At 43.5% G+C, this 17645-nt stretch overlaps 1 protein-coding gene across 6 annotated transcripts in view; it reads right to left on the bottom strand.

The window, feature by feature from the left end:
- Positions 1 to 17645, bottom strand: part of DPF3 (double PHD fingers 3) — a 289293-nt gene that overhangs the window by 134498 nt on the left and 137150 nt on the right. For all 6 annotated transcript variants that reach the window (XM_077261917.1, XM_077261953.1, XM_077261926.1 and 3 more), the window contains exon 2: positions 7858 to 8018. In XM_077261917.1, the coding sequence (XP_077118032.1) occupies positions 7858 to 8018 (161 nt within the window). The remainder of the gene's footprint in view (positions 1 to 7857; positions 8019 to 17645) is intronic.

The following is a 17645-nucleotide window of genomic DNA, read 5'->3' as shown; positions in this document are numbered from 1 at the left end:
AGTTAGTTCCTCAGGCTGGCTCGAGACGTCTAGGATTTTTAGGCACGTTCACCGGCTACTTCTAGTGTGTTTGGATAGGTTCAGATTTGCGGTCAGTCCAGTTTGCCACCTCCCTAGAGCTTGTCCTATGTTTGTTACTTAGCTGGAGTAATTTGTGATCCTCAACCACTAAGGATCATAACGGTATAGCAGGCCAAAAAGTGTTTAATGCATCGCAGAAGTGGGATAAAAAGAAGACCTGAGTACATTTATTTTTTTTTTCCCTCCCGCTTTTCCTTTGCTGCAGTCTGTTTAGCTTCTTTCATCCCCTTGAACTCTGGGTGGTTTTGAGCTCAGCTGCAGACATGAATGTTCAGACTCTGACTTCTAGTGTGGATCATCTTACTGCACGGGTGCAAAGTATTCAGGATTTTGTTATTCATAGCCCTATGTCAGAACCTAAGATACCCATTCCTGAGTTGTTTTCTGGAGATAGATCTAGGTTTCTAAATTTTAAGAATAATTGTAAGTTATTTCTATCTCTGAGACCTCGTTCCTCTGGTGATTCCGCTCAGCAAGTTAAAATTGTTATCTCCTTGTTGCGTGGCGACCCTCAAGATTGGGCTTTCTCTCTGGCGCCAGGAGATCCTGCATTGCTTAATGTAGATGCATTTTTTCTGGCTCTTGGACTGCTTTATGAGGAGCCTAATCTTGAGAATCAGGCAGAAAAAGCGTTGCTGGCTATCTCTCAAGGTCAGGATGAAGCAGAGGTGTATTGTCAAAAGTTTCGGAAATGGTCGGTGCTTACTCAATGGAATGAGTGTGCCCTGGCTGCAAATTTCAGAGAAGGTCTTTCTGAGGCCGTTAAGAATGTTATGGTGGGGTTTCCCACCCCTACAAGTCTGAGTGATTCTATGGCTTTAGCCATTCAGGTTGATCGGCGTTTGCGGGAGCGCAAATCTGCTCATCCTTTGGCGGTATTTTCTGGACAGAGACCTGAGTCTATGCAATGTGACCGAACTCTGACCAGAATTGAGCGACAAAGTCATAGACGTCAAAATGGGTTGTGCTTTTACTGTGGTGATTCTACTCATGTTATCTCAGCATGCTCTAAACGCTTAAAAAAAAAATCGCTAAACCTGTCACCATTGGTACTATACAGCCTAAATTTATTTTGTCTGTTACTTTGATTTGTTCTTTGTCGTCCTACCCGGTTATGGCTTTTGTGGATTCGGGTGCTGCCCTGAATCTGATGGATTTGTCGTTTGCCAGGCGCTGTGGTTTTGTCCTGGAGCCTTTGGAATTTCCTATTCCTCTGAGGGGAATTGATGCTACGCCATTGGCTGAGAATAAGCCTCAGTATTGGACGCAAATGACCATGTGCATGACTCCCGTACATCAGGAGGTGATTCGCTTTCTTGTTCTGCATAATTTGCATGATGTTGTCGTTTTGGGTCTGCCATGGCTGCAAGCTCATAATCCAGTTTTAGATTGGAAAGCTATGTCTGTGTCGAGTTGGGGTTGTCAGGGAATTCATGGCGATACTCCGTTGGTGTCTATTGCTTCTTCCACTCCTTCTGAGGTCCCTGAGTTTTTGTCTGACTTCCAGGATGTATTTGATGAGCCCAGGTCCAGTGCCCTGCCCCCTCATAGGGATTGTGACTGTGCTATAAATTTAATTCCTGGTAGTAAATTCCCTAAGGGACGACTTTTTATTTTGTCTATACCAGAGCATGCCGCGATGCGGAGTTATATAAAGGAGTCTTTGGAGAAGGGACATATTCGCCCATCCTCTTCCCCTCTTGGTGCAGGATTTTTTTTTGTGGCCAAGAAGGACGGTTCTTTGAGACCTTGTATAGATTATCGTCTTCTGAATAAAATTAGTCAAATTTCAGTATCCTTTGCCACTATTGTCTGATTTGTTTGCTCGGATTAAGGGTGCCAGTTGGTTCACCAAGATAGATCTCCGTGGTGCGTATAACCTTGTGCGCATTAAGCAGGGAGATGAATGGAAAACAGCATTTAATACGCCCGAAGGCCATTTTGAGTACTTAGTGATGCCTTTTGGACTCTCTAATGCTCATTCTGTGTTTCAGTCCTTCATGCATGACATCTTCCGAGAATATCTGGATAAATTTATGATTGTTTATCTGGATAACATTTTGGTCTTTTCTGATGATTGGGAGTCCCATGTGAAGCAGGTCAGGATGGTGTTTCAGGTCCTGCGTGCTAATGCTTTATTTGTGAAGGGCTCAAAATGCCTCTTCGGAGTACAGAAGGTCTCCTTTTTGGGTTTTATTTTTTCTCCTTCTACTGTGGAGATGGACCCAGTCAAGGTCCAGGCTATTCATGACTGGACTCAGCCCACGTCTGTTAAGAGTCTTCAGAAGTTCTTGGGTTTTGCTAATTTTTACCGTCGTTTCATCGCTAATTTTTCTAGCGTGGTTAAACCTTTGACGGATTTGACCAAGAAGGGTTCTGATGTGACTAATTGGTCTCCTGCGGCCGTGGAGGCCTTTCGGGAGCTGAAGCACCGGTTTTCTTCAGCTCCAGTCTTATGTCAGCCAGATGTCTCTCTCCCCTTCCAGGTCGAGGTTGATGCTTCTGAGATTGGAGCAGGGGCTGTTTTGTCGCAGAGAAGCTCTGATGGCTCTGTGATGAAGCCATGTGCTTTCTTTTCAAGAAAGTTTTCGCCTGCCGAGCGGAATTATGATGTTGGTAATCGGGAGTTGTTGGCTATGAAGTGGGCATTTGAGGAGTGGCGACATTGGCTCGAAGGAGCTAAACATCGTGTGGTGGTCTTGACGGATCACAAAAATCTGATTTACCTTGAATCTGCCAAGCGCCTGAATCCTAGACAGGCTCGTTGGTCGTTGTTTTTCTCCCGTTTCAACTTCATGGTCTCATACCTGCCCGGTTCGAAGAACGTGAAAGCTGATGCACTTTCTAGGAGTTTTGTGCCTGACTCTCCGGGAGTTTCTGAGCCGGCTGGTATTCTCGGAGAGGGAGTTATTTTGTCTGCCATTTCCCCAGATTTGCGACGAGTGCTGCAGAAATTTCAGGCGGATAGACCTGACCGTTGTCCACCAGAGAGACTGTTTGTCCCGGATAGATGGACCAGCAGAGTTATTTCCGAGGTTCATTCTTCGGTGTTGGCGGGTCATCCTGGGATTTTTGGTACCAGAGATTTGGTGGCTAGGTCCTTCTGGTGGCCTTCCTTGTCGCGGGATGTGCGTTCCTTTGTGCAGTCTTGTGGGATTTGTGCTCGGGCTAAGCCTTGCTGTTCTCGTGCCAGCGGTTTGCTTTTGCCTTTGCCTGTTCCAAAAAGGCCTTGGACGCACATTTCCATGGATTTTATTTCGGATCTTCCAGTATATCAGAAAATGTCTGTCATCTGGGTGGTGTGTGATCGTTTTTCCAAGATGGTCCATTTGGTGCCCTTGCCTAAGTTGCCTTCTTCCTCCGATTTGGTTCCTCTGTTTTTTCAGAATGTGGTTCGCTTGCACGGCATTCCTGAAAATATTGTGTCTGATAGAGGATCCCAGTTTGTGTCCAGGTTTTGGCGGACTTTTTGTGCTAGGATGGGCATTGATTTGTCTTTTTCGTCGGCCTTCCATCCTCAGACTAATGGCCAAACCGAGCGAACTAATCAGACGTTGGAAACTTATTTGAGATGTTTTGTTTCTGCTGATCAGGATGATTGGGTGACTTTTTTGCCTTTGGCCGAGTTTGCCCTTAATAATCGGGCTAGTTCTGCTACTTTGGTTTCGCCTTTTTTTCTGCAATTCTGGTTTCCATCCTCGTTTTTCCTCGGGTCAGGTTGAGCCTTCTGACTGTCCTGGGGTGGATTCTGTGGTGGATAGGTTGCAGCAGATTTGGAACCATGTGGTGGACAATTTGAGGTTGTCACAGGAGAAGGCTCAGCGCTTTGCCAACCGCCGCCGCGGTGTGGGTCCCCGACTTCGTGTTGGGGATTTGGTGTGGCTGTCTTCTCGGTATGTTCCTATGAAGTTCTCCTCTCCTAAATTCAAGCCTCGCTTCATCGGTCCTTATAAGATCTTGGAAATCCTTAACCCGGTGTCTTTTCGTTTGGATCTCCCAGCATCGTTTGCCATTCATAATGTGTTCCATAGGTCTTTGTTGCGGAGGTATGTGGTACCTGTGGTTCCTTCTGTTGAGCCTCCTGCTCCGGTGCTGGTCGAGGGCGAATTGGAGTACGTGGTGGAGAAGATTTTGGATTCTCGTATCTCTAGACGGAGGCTGCAGTATTTGGTTAAGTGGAAGGGCTATGGTCAGGAGGATAATTCCTGGGTTGTCGCCTCTGATGTTCATGTGGCCGATTTGGTTCGTGCCTTCCACGCGGCTCATCCTGATCGCCCTGGGGGTCTTGATGAGGGTTCGGTGACCCCTCCTCAAGGGGGGGGTACTGTTGTGAACTCTATTTTTGGGCTCCCTCTAGTGGTCACAAGCGGTACTGTGTAGTGTTGTCTTTCTGCAGGTTGCTGCATCAGCTGGTTCGTTATCCTTGGTTGGTTTCCTATTTAGCCCACCTGGATACTCAGTTCCTTGCCTGCTATCAATGTATTCAGTGCTCTTCAGATTCCTTGTGTCTACCTTGCTCCCAGTCTCTCCAAGACAAGCTAAGTTTTTGTTTGATCATTTTTTGATTATCAGCGTTCATTATGTTTTTAGTCCAGCTCGCTAAAATGTGATTTCCTCGCTTGCTGGTTGCTCTAGGGGACTGAGTTTCTCCCCCCACACCGTTAGTTGGTGTGGGGGTTCTTGAAATCTCAGAGTAGATATTTTGTAAGGGTTTTTTACTGACCGCATAGATTCCCTTTTCTATTTTCTGCTATCTAGTATTAGTGGGCCTCATTTGCTGAATCTGCTTTCACCCCTGTGTATGTGCCTTCCTCTTACCTCACCGTTATTATTTGTTGGGGGCTTCTATATCTTTGGGGATTATTTCTCTGGAGGCAAGAGAGGTCTTTCTTTCTCTCTAGGGGTAGTTAGTTCCTCAGGCTGGCTCGAGACGTCTAGGATTTTTAGGCACGTTCACCGGCTACTTCTAGTGTGTTTGGATAGGTTCAGATTTGCGGTCAGTCCAGTTTGCCACCTCCCTAGAGCTTGTCCTATGTTTGTTACTTAGCTGGAGTAATTTGTGATCCTCAACCACTAAGGATCATAACACACATCAAAACCCTGTCATGGGTCTCCAGACCTGAACCCCACTGAAAACCTCTGGACTATAATCAAGAGGATGATGGATAGTCACAAGCCATCAAACAAAGAAGAACTGCTTAAATTTTTGCACCAGGAGCAGTGTGAAAGACTGGTGGGAAGCATGCCACGAAAGCTGTGATTAAAATCATGGTTATTAAACAAATAAACTTCCTGAGTTAAAACATTAGTATTGTTGTTTGTAAATGGTTATGAACTTGTATGCTTTGCATTATTAGAGATCTGAAAAGCTCTTTTTTTTATTTTTGACCATTTTTCTTTGTCAGAAAAAAAAAAACTACAAAATGTATTGCTTGGAACTTCGGAGACTTGTCAGAAGTTTATAGACTAAAAGAACAATTTACATTTTACTCAAAAATATACCTATAAAGAGAAATATCAGACAAACTGAACATTTTGCAGTGGTCCCTTAATTTTTGCCAGAGGTGTATATGGCATGCAAATGGGGCAAAACAGACGGGTAAAGATGTTATCCGAAAAAGGTGCAGCTACAGACAGAAAAGCAAGTTAAAAAATAAAAACTACAGTGTTTGGATTATTTTGGTGATTTTCATTATGTGGGTATATTATAGTATTGTTATTCTGGATTCTAGATCATCCTTTTTTTGAAGAAAGTTTCCCGTTCATAATTAATTGCCAAAAATTAGCTTTAAAAAGTTGAAAAACCAAAACATCTTTTCTGAATCCTGGAATATGTTCTGCAGCAGCTGCGACACAACTGTAGCAAAAAAAGAGAAAAAAAAAACACTCTGCAGGTGCTGAAGATTTTTTTTTAAATGGGTTGTCAATGACTGAATATTAACTTGACTCTCTTGATTATGCAAATCATATGATTTCCTTTGCATCCAGAATGTAGTAAGTTTAGGAGCTGAGCCAGATGAATTTACATCTGTATATTACAGCGGAAACTCTGCAGCAGTGGCCTAGATCAGCGCTACCACTAATGCAGTGGCCTAGATAGGCGCTACCACTAATGCAATGGCCTAGAACAGCGCTACCACTAATGCAATGGCCTAGATCAGCACTACCACTAATGCAATGGCCTAGATTAGCGCTACCACTAATACAATGGCCTAGAACAGCACTACCACTAATGCAGTGGCCTAGGTCAGCACTACAACTAATGCAGTGGCCTAGATCAGCACTACCACTAATGCAGTGGCCTAGATCAGCACTACCACTAATGCAGTGGCCTAGATCAGTGCTACCACTAATGCAGTGGCCTAGATCAGCGCTACCACTAATGCAATGGCCTAGATCAGTACTACCACTAATGCAGTGGCCTATATTAGCACTACCACTAATGCAGTAGCCTAGATCAAGGCTACCACTAATGCAGTGGCCTAGAACAGCGCTACCACTAATGCAATGGCCTATGTCGGCGCTACCACTAATGCAGTGATCTAGAACAGCACTACCACTAATGCAATGGCCTAGATCAGCGCTACCACTAATGCAATGGCCTAGATTAGCGCTACCACTAATGCAATGGCCTAGAACAGCACTACCACTAATGCAGTGGCCTAGGTCAGCACTACAACTAATGCAGTGGCCTAGATCAGCACTACCACTAATGCAGTGGCCTAGATCAGCACTACCACTAATGCAGTGGCCTAGATCAGCACTACCAATAATGCAATGGCCTAGATCAGCACTACCACTAATGCAGTTGGCCTAGATCAGCACTACCACTAATGCAGTGGCCTAGATCAGCGCTACCACTAATGCAGTAGCCTAGATCAGCGCTACCACTAATGCAGTGGCCTAGATCAGCGCTACCAATAATGCAGTGGCCTACAACAGCGCTACCACTAATGCAATGGCCTAGAACAGCGCTCCCACTAATGCAGTTGCCTAGAACAGCGCTACCACTAATGCAATGGCCTACAACAGCACTACCACTAATGCAGTGGCCTAGAACAGCGCTACCACTAATGCAGTTGCCTAGAACAGCGCTACCACTAATGCAATGGCCTAGAACAGCGCTACCAATAATGGCCTAGATCAGCACTACCACTAATGCAGTTGGCCTAGATCAGCACTACCACTAATGCAGTGGCCTAGATCAGCGCTACCACTAATGCAGTAGCCTAGATCAGCGCTACCACTAATGCAGTGGCCTAGATCAGCGCTACCAATAATGCAGTGGCCTACAACAGCGCTACCACTAATGCAATGGCCTAGAACAGCGCTACCACTAATGCAGTTGCCTAGAACAGCGCTACCACTAATGCAATGGCCTACAACAGCACTACCACTAATGCAGTGGCCTAGAACAGCGCTACCACTAATGCAGTTGCCTAGAACAGCGCTACCACTAATGCAATGGCCTAGAACAGCGCTACCACTAATGGAATGGCCTAGATCAGCGCTACCACTAATGCAATGGCCTAGATCAGCACTACCACTAATGCAGTGGCCTAGATCAGCGCTACCAATAATGCAGTGGCCTAGAACAGCACTATCAGTAATGCAATGACCTACAACAGCGCTACCACTAATGCAGTGGCCTAGAACAGCGCTACCACTAATGCAGTTGCCTAGAACAGCGCTACCACTAATGCAATGGCCTAGAACAGCGCTACCACTAATGCAGTGGCCTAGAACAGTGCGTTTTATGTATAAGACGTGGGATACCTGGTCCTCTGTGCCTTTTCTCCATCCAGATGTAACAGTTGTTCTGGGCTACACCAGTCTGTGAGTCAAGAAAGGGGAGGCGAACACTGCGTTCAGCACATAGCCTTGAGTTGTAGTTCCGGCAGTGCTCAATTGCTTCTTTGTAGAACTGATCCCCCAGTCTGCAAAGAGAACAGCAAAAATATTGGGTAAGTATTGTACAATCACTTACTGTGATGATGACACGCAGCAATAATATTTATAGACAAGTTTGTGTACAACAAGTACTATCATTGTTATCATGAAAAAGGGCTTACATTTCATTTACTCAAAGATGTTTTTCCTGCAGTGGATATTTAGCAAATGACTGCTCATTAAGGGATCCACCACTGGAACCCCCACCGTTACCTAGCACGGTGCGCAGCTGTCAGACTGCAGTTCTCATGCTCGACCGATGCTCCTTTCAAATTCCTGTTCAATGGTCAAACAATCAGATATTTATCACTTGTCCTGTAGATAGGCATGCTCATATAGCTGAGGGTTTGTTACAGTGTATTATGGTAGACAATGGTCTATGAGCTAAATGCAACAACAGTACCAGTCTCCCTGTTTCTAGCTCTCCTATTTCAATATTTAGTAATTTCCCCCCCCAAAAAAAATGACTCCTGATGGTGGTCTTCACTGCATGTGAACATTAATAAATTGGATTTTTTTTTCTGTGTAATCTGCTGGAATATTTCTGAATGCCTATAAATTCTGTTTGTGAAACACATTATGCAAAAACATTTGCTAGACAAAAACGACATTCACGTTGCAGGGAGCTCCCAATACGATGACAGACCACCATGTCTGCTATTGATGATGAGGCTTAGTGGGCCTCTAAGCAGGCAGTCGAATGCTTGTAAAGGACCACTTTCGCCTAGAATTGATCACTCAATCCACTTTCTGTCATTATAGTTGGCAGCATATTTCTGCTTACATGAAGAAATGTGCTGCCAATGGTTTTAAGACCTCATAAGAAACGGAAGTAGTAGACAGATGAGCATTTACGCTTCTATCAATTGATCACTGAGCGTATTCGCAAGGAGCAGTGATTAAGGAACAAATATTTGTTTGGTTGATCTTGTGTCATAAGGGGATTAACAATTACTGTGGCAGTAAAGGTACCGTCACATTAAGCGATGCTGCAGCGATATCGACAACGATGCCGATCGCTGCAGCGTCGCTGTGTGGTCGCTGGAGAGCTGTCACACAGACAGCTCTCCAGCGACCAACAATGCCGAAGTCCCCGGGTAACCAGGGTAAACATCGGGTCGCACAGGGCCGCGCTTAGTAACCCGATGTTTACCCTGGTTACCAGTGTAAATGTAAAAAAACCCAAACACTACATACTTACATTGCCGTGTCTGTCGCGTCCCTCGCCTTCAGCTTCCCTGCACTGTGTAAGCGCCGGCCCTAAAGCAGAGCGGTGACGTCACCGCTGTGCTTTGCTTTACGGCCGGCACTGACACATTCAGTGCAGGAAGCTCTGAGCAGCAGCCGGGGGACATGACAGACAGAGGGTGAGTATGTAGTGTTTTTTTTTTTACTTTTACAATGGTAACCAGGGTAAATATACCCTGGTTACCATTGTAAAACATTGCTGGCATCGTTGCTTTTGCTGTCAAACACGACGATAAACGCCGATCTGACGACCAAATAAAGTTCTGGACTTTCAGCAACGACCAGCGATATCACAGCAGGATCCTGATCGCTGCTGCGTGTCAAACACAATGATATCGCTATCCAGGACGCTGCAACGTCACGGATCGCTATCGTTATCGTTGCAAAGTCGTTTAGTGTGAAGGTACCTTAAGGATGTCAATCACCTGCCTCAGGGAGTGACCTCATGGGCATTGATGCTGCGCCCCTGAAGGACATAAATATTGCACTTAAGGAAATACTTGCAGATGACAATGTACATGTATATAGTTTTACAAGAAAGAAGTTAAGATAATTGTTGAGTAGGACTCTGCTTTCACCCAAGCTGAAGTTTCCCTAAGTACTGTACATGTGTTGGAATGTGTGATGTACTGCCACTAGTGATGAGCGAATGGCCTGGTTGCTAGGGAATCCTCACATGTAATAAAGCTGGCTAACAGATGTAAATCATTCAGCTGTGGCAAGAAAAACTAAATCTCCGCGCACTAAAAAATACTCGGTGGACCCTCGAGCATGCTCGAGAAATCTCGAGTAACGAGTATATTCGCTCAACACTAACTGCCATGCATTACACTACTACAGACATAAGATACAGATATTTCTCCTACAATTTAAAGGAAGATATCAATGTACCAAATGCACACTAATTTGTGCTAATTTTTGTCCGTAGAGATAATGGACACCACATGGATAGCACTAGGACCAATTATGTTATTCAATAGGACTGTTCAGATGACTTTTTTTTTCCTTTTACACAGACCGAATGTCCATGTGAAAAAAAACAAAATGCAGAAATTTATCAGTTTGAGAACGATACAAGAAAATGGCCAAAACATTAGATATATCATGGAGCGCTATGAAGATGGTCATCAAAAAGTGGTTTAAATGTCGAACTACAGTGACATTACCTAGAACTAAGCATCTCGTGTTTTTTCATAGATTTCACAAGCCAGTATGCTATTCACATTTCATGTATTGCACATTTCCTTGCTTTAGCACAGTAAAATTGAGTGCAGCCATTATCTATTTGTTATGTAAGTCTTTTTTTGGTTATGCACCAGATCAGACTAGATTGCTGTTCAGTCAGTTTTCCTATATTTACTTTGTACTATTTTTTCTGACTTGAACGCCCCGCCATTCACCATGCTGTGATTTTAATTACATCCAAACACAGTTGGTTCCGACCTTCCTATAAATGCAGGCTTTACCATGTTATTAGCCATAGGTAAGTGTTCACACTAGGCAGACAGGTCAGGTACCCATCCGATCTGAGATTACCTTGACGTTTGGTGGATGGGCTCACAATTTTTGGCCAAATCTTGTGCTAAGCATCTCATGTGTTTTTTCATAGATTTCACAAGCCATTATGCTATTCACATTTCATGTATCGCACATTTCCTTGCTTTAGCACAGTAAAATTAAGTGAAGCCATTATCTATTTGCTATGTAAGTCTTTTTTTGGTTATGCACCAGTTCAGACTAGATTGCTGTTCAGTCAGTTTTCCTATATTGACTATTACCTAGAACTGGCCATCCCTCAAAAATTGATGAAAACACAATACAAAAATTAGTGCGGCAGGGTGCCAAGAGGCCTACAGCAACATTAAAGAAGCTGCAGGAATTTCTTCCAAATACTGGTTGTGTAGTGCATGTGATAATCTTCCATATTCTTCATATGTCTGGCCTGTGGGTAGAGTGGAAGGATTGAAGACTTTTATGTAAAAAAAAATCATTTGGCTATGTTATGCCAAAATCTATAGTAAGTCTATAAAATCTATAAAAATTATGTGGGTAAACATGTTATGGTCTGATGAGACAAAAAAATTAACTTTTTGGCCAAAGGTATGCTTGGTGTAAAGCCAACACTGCACACCACCAAAAGAACACCATACCCACAGAGAAACATGGTGGAGGCATTATGCTTTAGGGCTGTTTTTTGAAAGCTGGAACTGGAGCTTTAGTCAAGGTGAAGGAAATTTTGAACAGTTCTAAATATCAGTCATTTTTGCAACAAAACCTTCAACTCTCTGCTAAAAAGCTAAAGCTGAAGGGGAGTTTCTCTTTTCAACATGTCAGTGACCCTAATCGCCAAATCAAGAAAAAATAGCTTAGAGAGATCAGAGCTTTAGAATGGCCCAGCCAGAGGCCAGGCCTGAATCCAACTGAGAAAAATCTGTGGCTTACCTGAACAAAGCCCTGTACACAGAAGATGCCAGTGCAATCTGACAGACTTGAAGTGCTACTGGAAGAAATAGTGGGCAAAGATTGCAAATTCTATATATCCCATGGGGATAGACTCCTACCCAAAAATGCTGAATGCTGTCAAATTCACTGGTTACTTCAACGATGTAATAGTTTAAAGGGTATGTATATACAGTGCCTACAAGTAGTATTCAACCCCCTGCAGATTTAGCAGGTTTACACATTTGGAATTAACTTGGCATTGTGACATTTGGACTGTAGATCAGCCTGGAAGTGTGAAATGCACTGCAGCAAAAAAGAATGTTATTTCTTTGTTTATTTTTTTAAAAAATTGTGAAAAGTCTTTTCAGAGGGTCATTTATTATTCAACCCCTCAACCCACCAGAATTCTGTTTGGCTCCCCTAAAGTATTAAGAAGTAGTTCAGGCACAAAGAACAATGAGCTTCACATGTTTGGATTAATTATCTCTTTTTCCAGCCTTTTCTGACTATTTAAGACCCTCCCCAAACTTGTGAACAGCACTCATACATGGTCAACATGGGAAAGACAAAGGAGCATTTCAAGGCCATCAGAGACAAGATTGTGGAGGGTCACAAGGCTGGCAAGGGGTACAAAACCCTTTCCAAGGAGTTGGGCCTACCTGTCTCCACTGTTGGGAGCATCATCCGGAAGTGGAAGGCTTATGGAACTACTGTTAGCCTTCCACGGCCTGGACAGCCTTTGAAAGTTTCCTCCCGTGCCGAGGCCAGGCTTGTCCGAAGAGTCAAGGCTAACCCAAGGACAACAAGGAAGGAGCTCCGGGAAGATCTCATGGCAGTGGGGACATTGGTTTCAGTCAATACCATAAGTAACGTACTCCACCGCAATGGTCTCCGTTCCAGACGAGCCCGTAAGGTACCTTTACTTTCAAAGCGTCATGTCAAGGCTCGTCTACAGTTTGCTCATGATCACTTGGAGGACTCTGAGACTGACTGGTTCAAGGTTCTCTGGTCTGATGAGGCCAAGATCGAGATCTTTGGTGCCAACCACACACGTGACGTTTGGAGACTGGATGGCACTGCATACGACCCCAAGAATACCATCCCTACAGTCAACAGTCAAGCATGGTGGTGGCAGCATCATGCTGTGGGGCTGTTTCTCAGCCAAGGGGCCTGGCCATCTGGTCCGCATCCATGGGAAGATGGATAGCACGGCCTACCTGGAGATTTTGGCCAAGAACCTCCGCTCCTCCATCAAGGATCTTAAGATGGGTCGTCATTTCATCTTCCAACAAGACAACGACCCAAAGCACACAGCCAAGAAAACCAAGGCCTGGTTCAAGAGGCAAAAAATCAAGGTGTTGCAGTGGCCTAGTCAGTCCCCTGACCTTAACCCAATTGAAAACTTGTGGAAGGAGCTCAAGATTAAAGTCCACATGAGACACCCAAAGAACCTAGATAACTTGGAGAAGATCTGCATGGAGGAGTGGGCCAAGATAACTCCAGAGACCTGTGCCGGCCTGATCAGGTCTTATAAAAGACGATTATTAGCTGTAATTGCAAACAAAGGTTATTCCACAAAATATTAAACCTAGGGGTTGAATAATAATTGACCCACACTTTTATGTTTAAAATTTATGAAAATTTAACTGAGCAACAAAACTTTTTGGTTTGTAAGATTTATGCATTTGGTAATAAATCCTGCTCTTGTTTGAAATTTGAAGGCTCTAACTTATTTGCATCTTATTAAACCTGCTAAATCTGCAGGGGGTTGAATACTACTTGTAGGCACTGTATATATACAAATTAATTTAATTTTAATTCTTTATTTTTCTTTTTCCATCTGAATAGATTTTGTTTTTTTCAATTGAATTGTACAGATTATGGGTGACATTAAAAGGTAGAAAAAAATCCAGAAAATAATTTTTTGGACATGACAGAAACCTGGCAAATTGACAGGGGTGTGTAGATTTCTTTTTTATAAAATATATAAGCAATTTTCCAAAAGAAAAAGGGGTAAGGAGTGTGTCAAATTCCAATAAAATTGATTAAAATGTAGCTTTGTTCAATCAAAAGTTAAAAATATCCAAATGATTTAAAAACAGGTCATCCTCCCAAATGATAACGGACGATGAGTCTCAAACCAATGTTTCTGAATGGTTCTTAGTCATGGCCTAAAGTTCTCTTGGAAACTTTGCTCATGTTTGTTCTTTTTGGACCCAGATTTGTTTTTCTGATCATCTTCTGTGAATTGGCAATCAGATATGAAGCCACATACAAGGTGAGCTGAACAATTTTATCAAATTTGTGAAGACCATCTTTATATATCCACTGTATATTCATCCGTAGCACATGTTTGGATGCAGTGTCACATGGGTACAGACATCATCATGGAGAGAAGGGTTATGCAAAGTATGGTGGAGGACCAGGTACAGAAGCAGCACAAGGATCACAACCATTGATGCATTTTTTTATTTTATTTTACCAAAGTGTTTTGTTTTGTTTGTTTTTTTCAATAGTTGCAAAACTGTAGTTTAATCACAGCAAGACCTGCAACCAGGACTCTGTTCTCGGTAAGTCAAACCATCAGCACAGACTCCCCATTTTCCTGACTCCCCAGCACTGGTCACTACTGAGCATGTACATAAAGTGCAGCACAGATTCATCTCTACTAAAAGCCGAGATCCTTAGATCAGGAACAGAACAGACATTTATAGGACATTTCATAATTTTCCCAAATTCTTATGAAAACATTTACAGCAAATCCTGCATTTTACTACTCTACCCAAGTTATTATATATTTTAGGAGTCGGTCCATTTTATACCGACTCCAACTACACCAAAATGGACACCGACTCCGACGCCACAGCTCTGCCACTAATGTAGTTTGTTGTATATTGTTACTTTTCCACTAAACTCCATGTTCAAAACCAACAATATACCATACAGATGCCCACACATTTTAATGGCAGAGTCTGATCTACAAAACAGATGAGAACTGTTACAGAAGAAGAAGTAAGCAGGCTCCTTGCATCTTCTCGCCCGACCACTTGCACCAGCGACCCCATTCCGTCGCATCTCCTCCAGTCCCTTTCCCCGGCTGTCACCTCTCACCTAACAAAAATATTCAACCTTTCCCTCACTTCCGGTATTTTTCCCTCCTCATTTAAGCATGCCATCATACATCCACTACTTAAAAAGCCCTCCCTCGATCAAAATTGTGCCGCTAATTATAGACCTGTCTCTAATCTTCCCTTCATCTCTAAACTCCTGGAACGCCTGGTCCACTCCCGTCTTACCCGCTATCTCTCAGATAATTCTCTTCTCGACCCTCTTCAATCTGGTTTCCGCTCTTTACACTCTACTGAAACTGCCCTCACTAAAGTCTCTAATGACCTACTAACAGCTAAATCTAATGGTCACTATTCCATGCTAATTCTCTTGGATCTCTCCGCAGCATTCGACACTGTGGATCATCAGCTCCTCCTCACTATGCTCCGCTCCATCGGCCTCAAGGACACCGTTCTCTCTTGGTTCTCCTCCTATCTCTCTGGCCGATCCTTCACTGTTTGTTTTGCTGGTTCCTCCTCCTCTCACCTTCCCCTTACTGTTGGGGTTCCTCAAGGATCAGTCCTAGGCCCCCTCCTCTTCTCTTTGTATACTGCCCCTATTGGACAAACAATCAGTAGATTTGGTTTCCAGTACCATCTCTATGCTGACGACACCCAATTATATACCTCTTCTCCTGTTATCACGCCGACCTTTTTAGAAAACACCAGTGATTGTCTTACCGCTGTCTCTAACATCATGTCCTCCCTCTATCTGAAACTGAACCTGTCAAAAACTGAACTCCTCGTGTTCTCTCCCTCTACAAACCTACCTTTGCCCGACATTGCCATCTCTGTGTGCGGTTCCACCATTACTCCAAAGCAACATGCCCGCTGCCTTGGAGTCATCCTTGATTCCGAGCTTTCATTCACCCCCCACATCCGATCACTGGCTCGCTCTTCTTATCTGCATCTCAAAAACATTTCCAGAATTCGCCCTTTTCTTACTTTTGACTCTGCAAAAACTCTTACTGTCTCACTTATTCATTCTCGTCTGGACTATTGTAACTCTCTACTAATTGGCCTACCTTTTACCAGACTCTCCCCGCTCCAATCTGTCCTGAATGCTGCTGCCAGGATCATATTCCTCGCCAACCGTTACACCGATGCCTCTACCTTGTGCCAGTCATTACACTGGCTACCCATCCAATCCAGAATCCAGTACAAAACTACTACCCTCATCCACAAAGCACTCCATGGCTCAGCACCACCCTACATCTCCTCTCTGGTCTCAGTCTACCAACCTACCCGTGCCCTCCGCTCTGCTAATGACCTCAGGTTAGCATCCTCAATAATCAGAACCTCCCACTCCCGTCTCCAAGACTTTACACGTGCGGCGCCGATTCTTTGGAATGCACTACCTAGGTTAATACAATTAATCCCCAATCCCCACAGTTTTAAGCGTGCACTAAAAACTCATTTGTTCAGATTGGCCTACCGCCTCAACGCATTAACCTAATTATCCCTGTGTGGCCTATTAATAAAAAACAACAACATAATCACGTTCCTCCATCATGTTCTCATACACTTTATGCAGTTAATAGCCTCTGTGTCTGTACTGTTACATACTTAGGCAGTTAACTGGTTCATGCAGCTTTACATGAACACCCGAGCCTTACACTATGGCTGGTCCAAATAACTAAAGCAATTGTTACCATCCACCTCTCGTGTCTCCCCTTTTCCTCATAGATTGTAAGCTTGCGAGCAGCAGGGCCCTCATTCCTCCTGGTATCTGTTTTGAACTGTGATTTCTGTTATGCTGTAATGTCTATTGTCTGTACAAGTCCCCTCTATAAGTTGTAAAGCGCTGCGGAATATGTTGGCGCTATATAAATAAAATTATTATTATTATTATTATTAACTGGACATGCTCAGAGTTTCACGGACCAGAGACAAAGATTAGTTTTTAAAACAGATGTGTATGTGGATCAATTAAAAATTACTTGACAGTTTTCTGTCCTAGAGAAAAGTGGACAGAGCTAGGAGGTGTCACAGAGATGTGTGAATGCAGTCTTACACTAAGTGCACACTGTTTTCTGATTGTTAAGTATTATACGCCCATGAGGCACTGTATATGTCTGACAGTGCCCACAATCTGGATGGATGCCATATCATCTGTCCACCATAAGGACCCACTGCATAAACAGATTTACCATTTTCCTACAGTCATATAAACAGTATTCAGATGCATACCGCCCAGAAGGACACTCTTTTGAATGCAGTCTGGTGAATGGAGTCTATGGAAACAACAGAAGACAGATGCTTTTCGCAATGTACACATATGGCTAAGTAGTGTGGATGTAATTTTATAAATATCTACAACACACTCCTGGTGTCTTCTACTTGCTAGGAACTTGCTAGGTTCTCTGTATTTGACCTCCACAGTACCATTCGTTGGATTCCTTTTGGACACTTAGAAAGCAAGCACTAGTCTACACACAATACTTTTGCAGAATCGAAAAACTAAGCATCCAAGAGCTAAATGAGATGATCCTAGTAACTCAGCCCAGTGAAAGGAGGCAGTAGCGCACCTTTACATTCTAGTTGTCACTGATTCCCTAGTGATGTCTGCAAGGCTTTATTGAAAAGATAATTTGGCTCATAAATTTCTTCCATCACTCCTACCGACAGCAAATGATCCTCAGAAGGACCCTGCTGTCCGAGAGATAATTACTTCCTCTGCAAGATTCCAGGCAAGCGGCAGAGCAGGAATTAGAAAACAGGATTCGGTATCCACAGACCACCTTCAGACACTACAGGAGTTATTAAAAAAAAAAAGCCTAGAAGAAGGCAAGGTTTAGGAGCAATGCATAAATATCA

The sequence above is a fragment of the Ranitomeya variabilis genome, chromosome 1 (assembly GCF_051348905.1).
Source record: "Ranitomeya variabilis isolate aRanVar5 chromosome 1, aRanVar5.hap1, whole genome shotgun sequence".
NCBI classification, from domain to species: domain Eukaryota; kingdom Metazoa; phylum Chordata; class Amphibia; order Anura; family Dendrobatidae; genus Ranitomeya; species Ranitomeya variabilis.
Note: the sequence above shows the minus strand (reverse complement) of the source record. Positions and strands in the feature narration are given on the sequence as shown.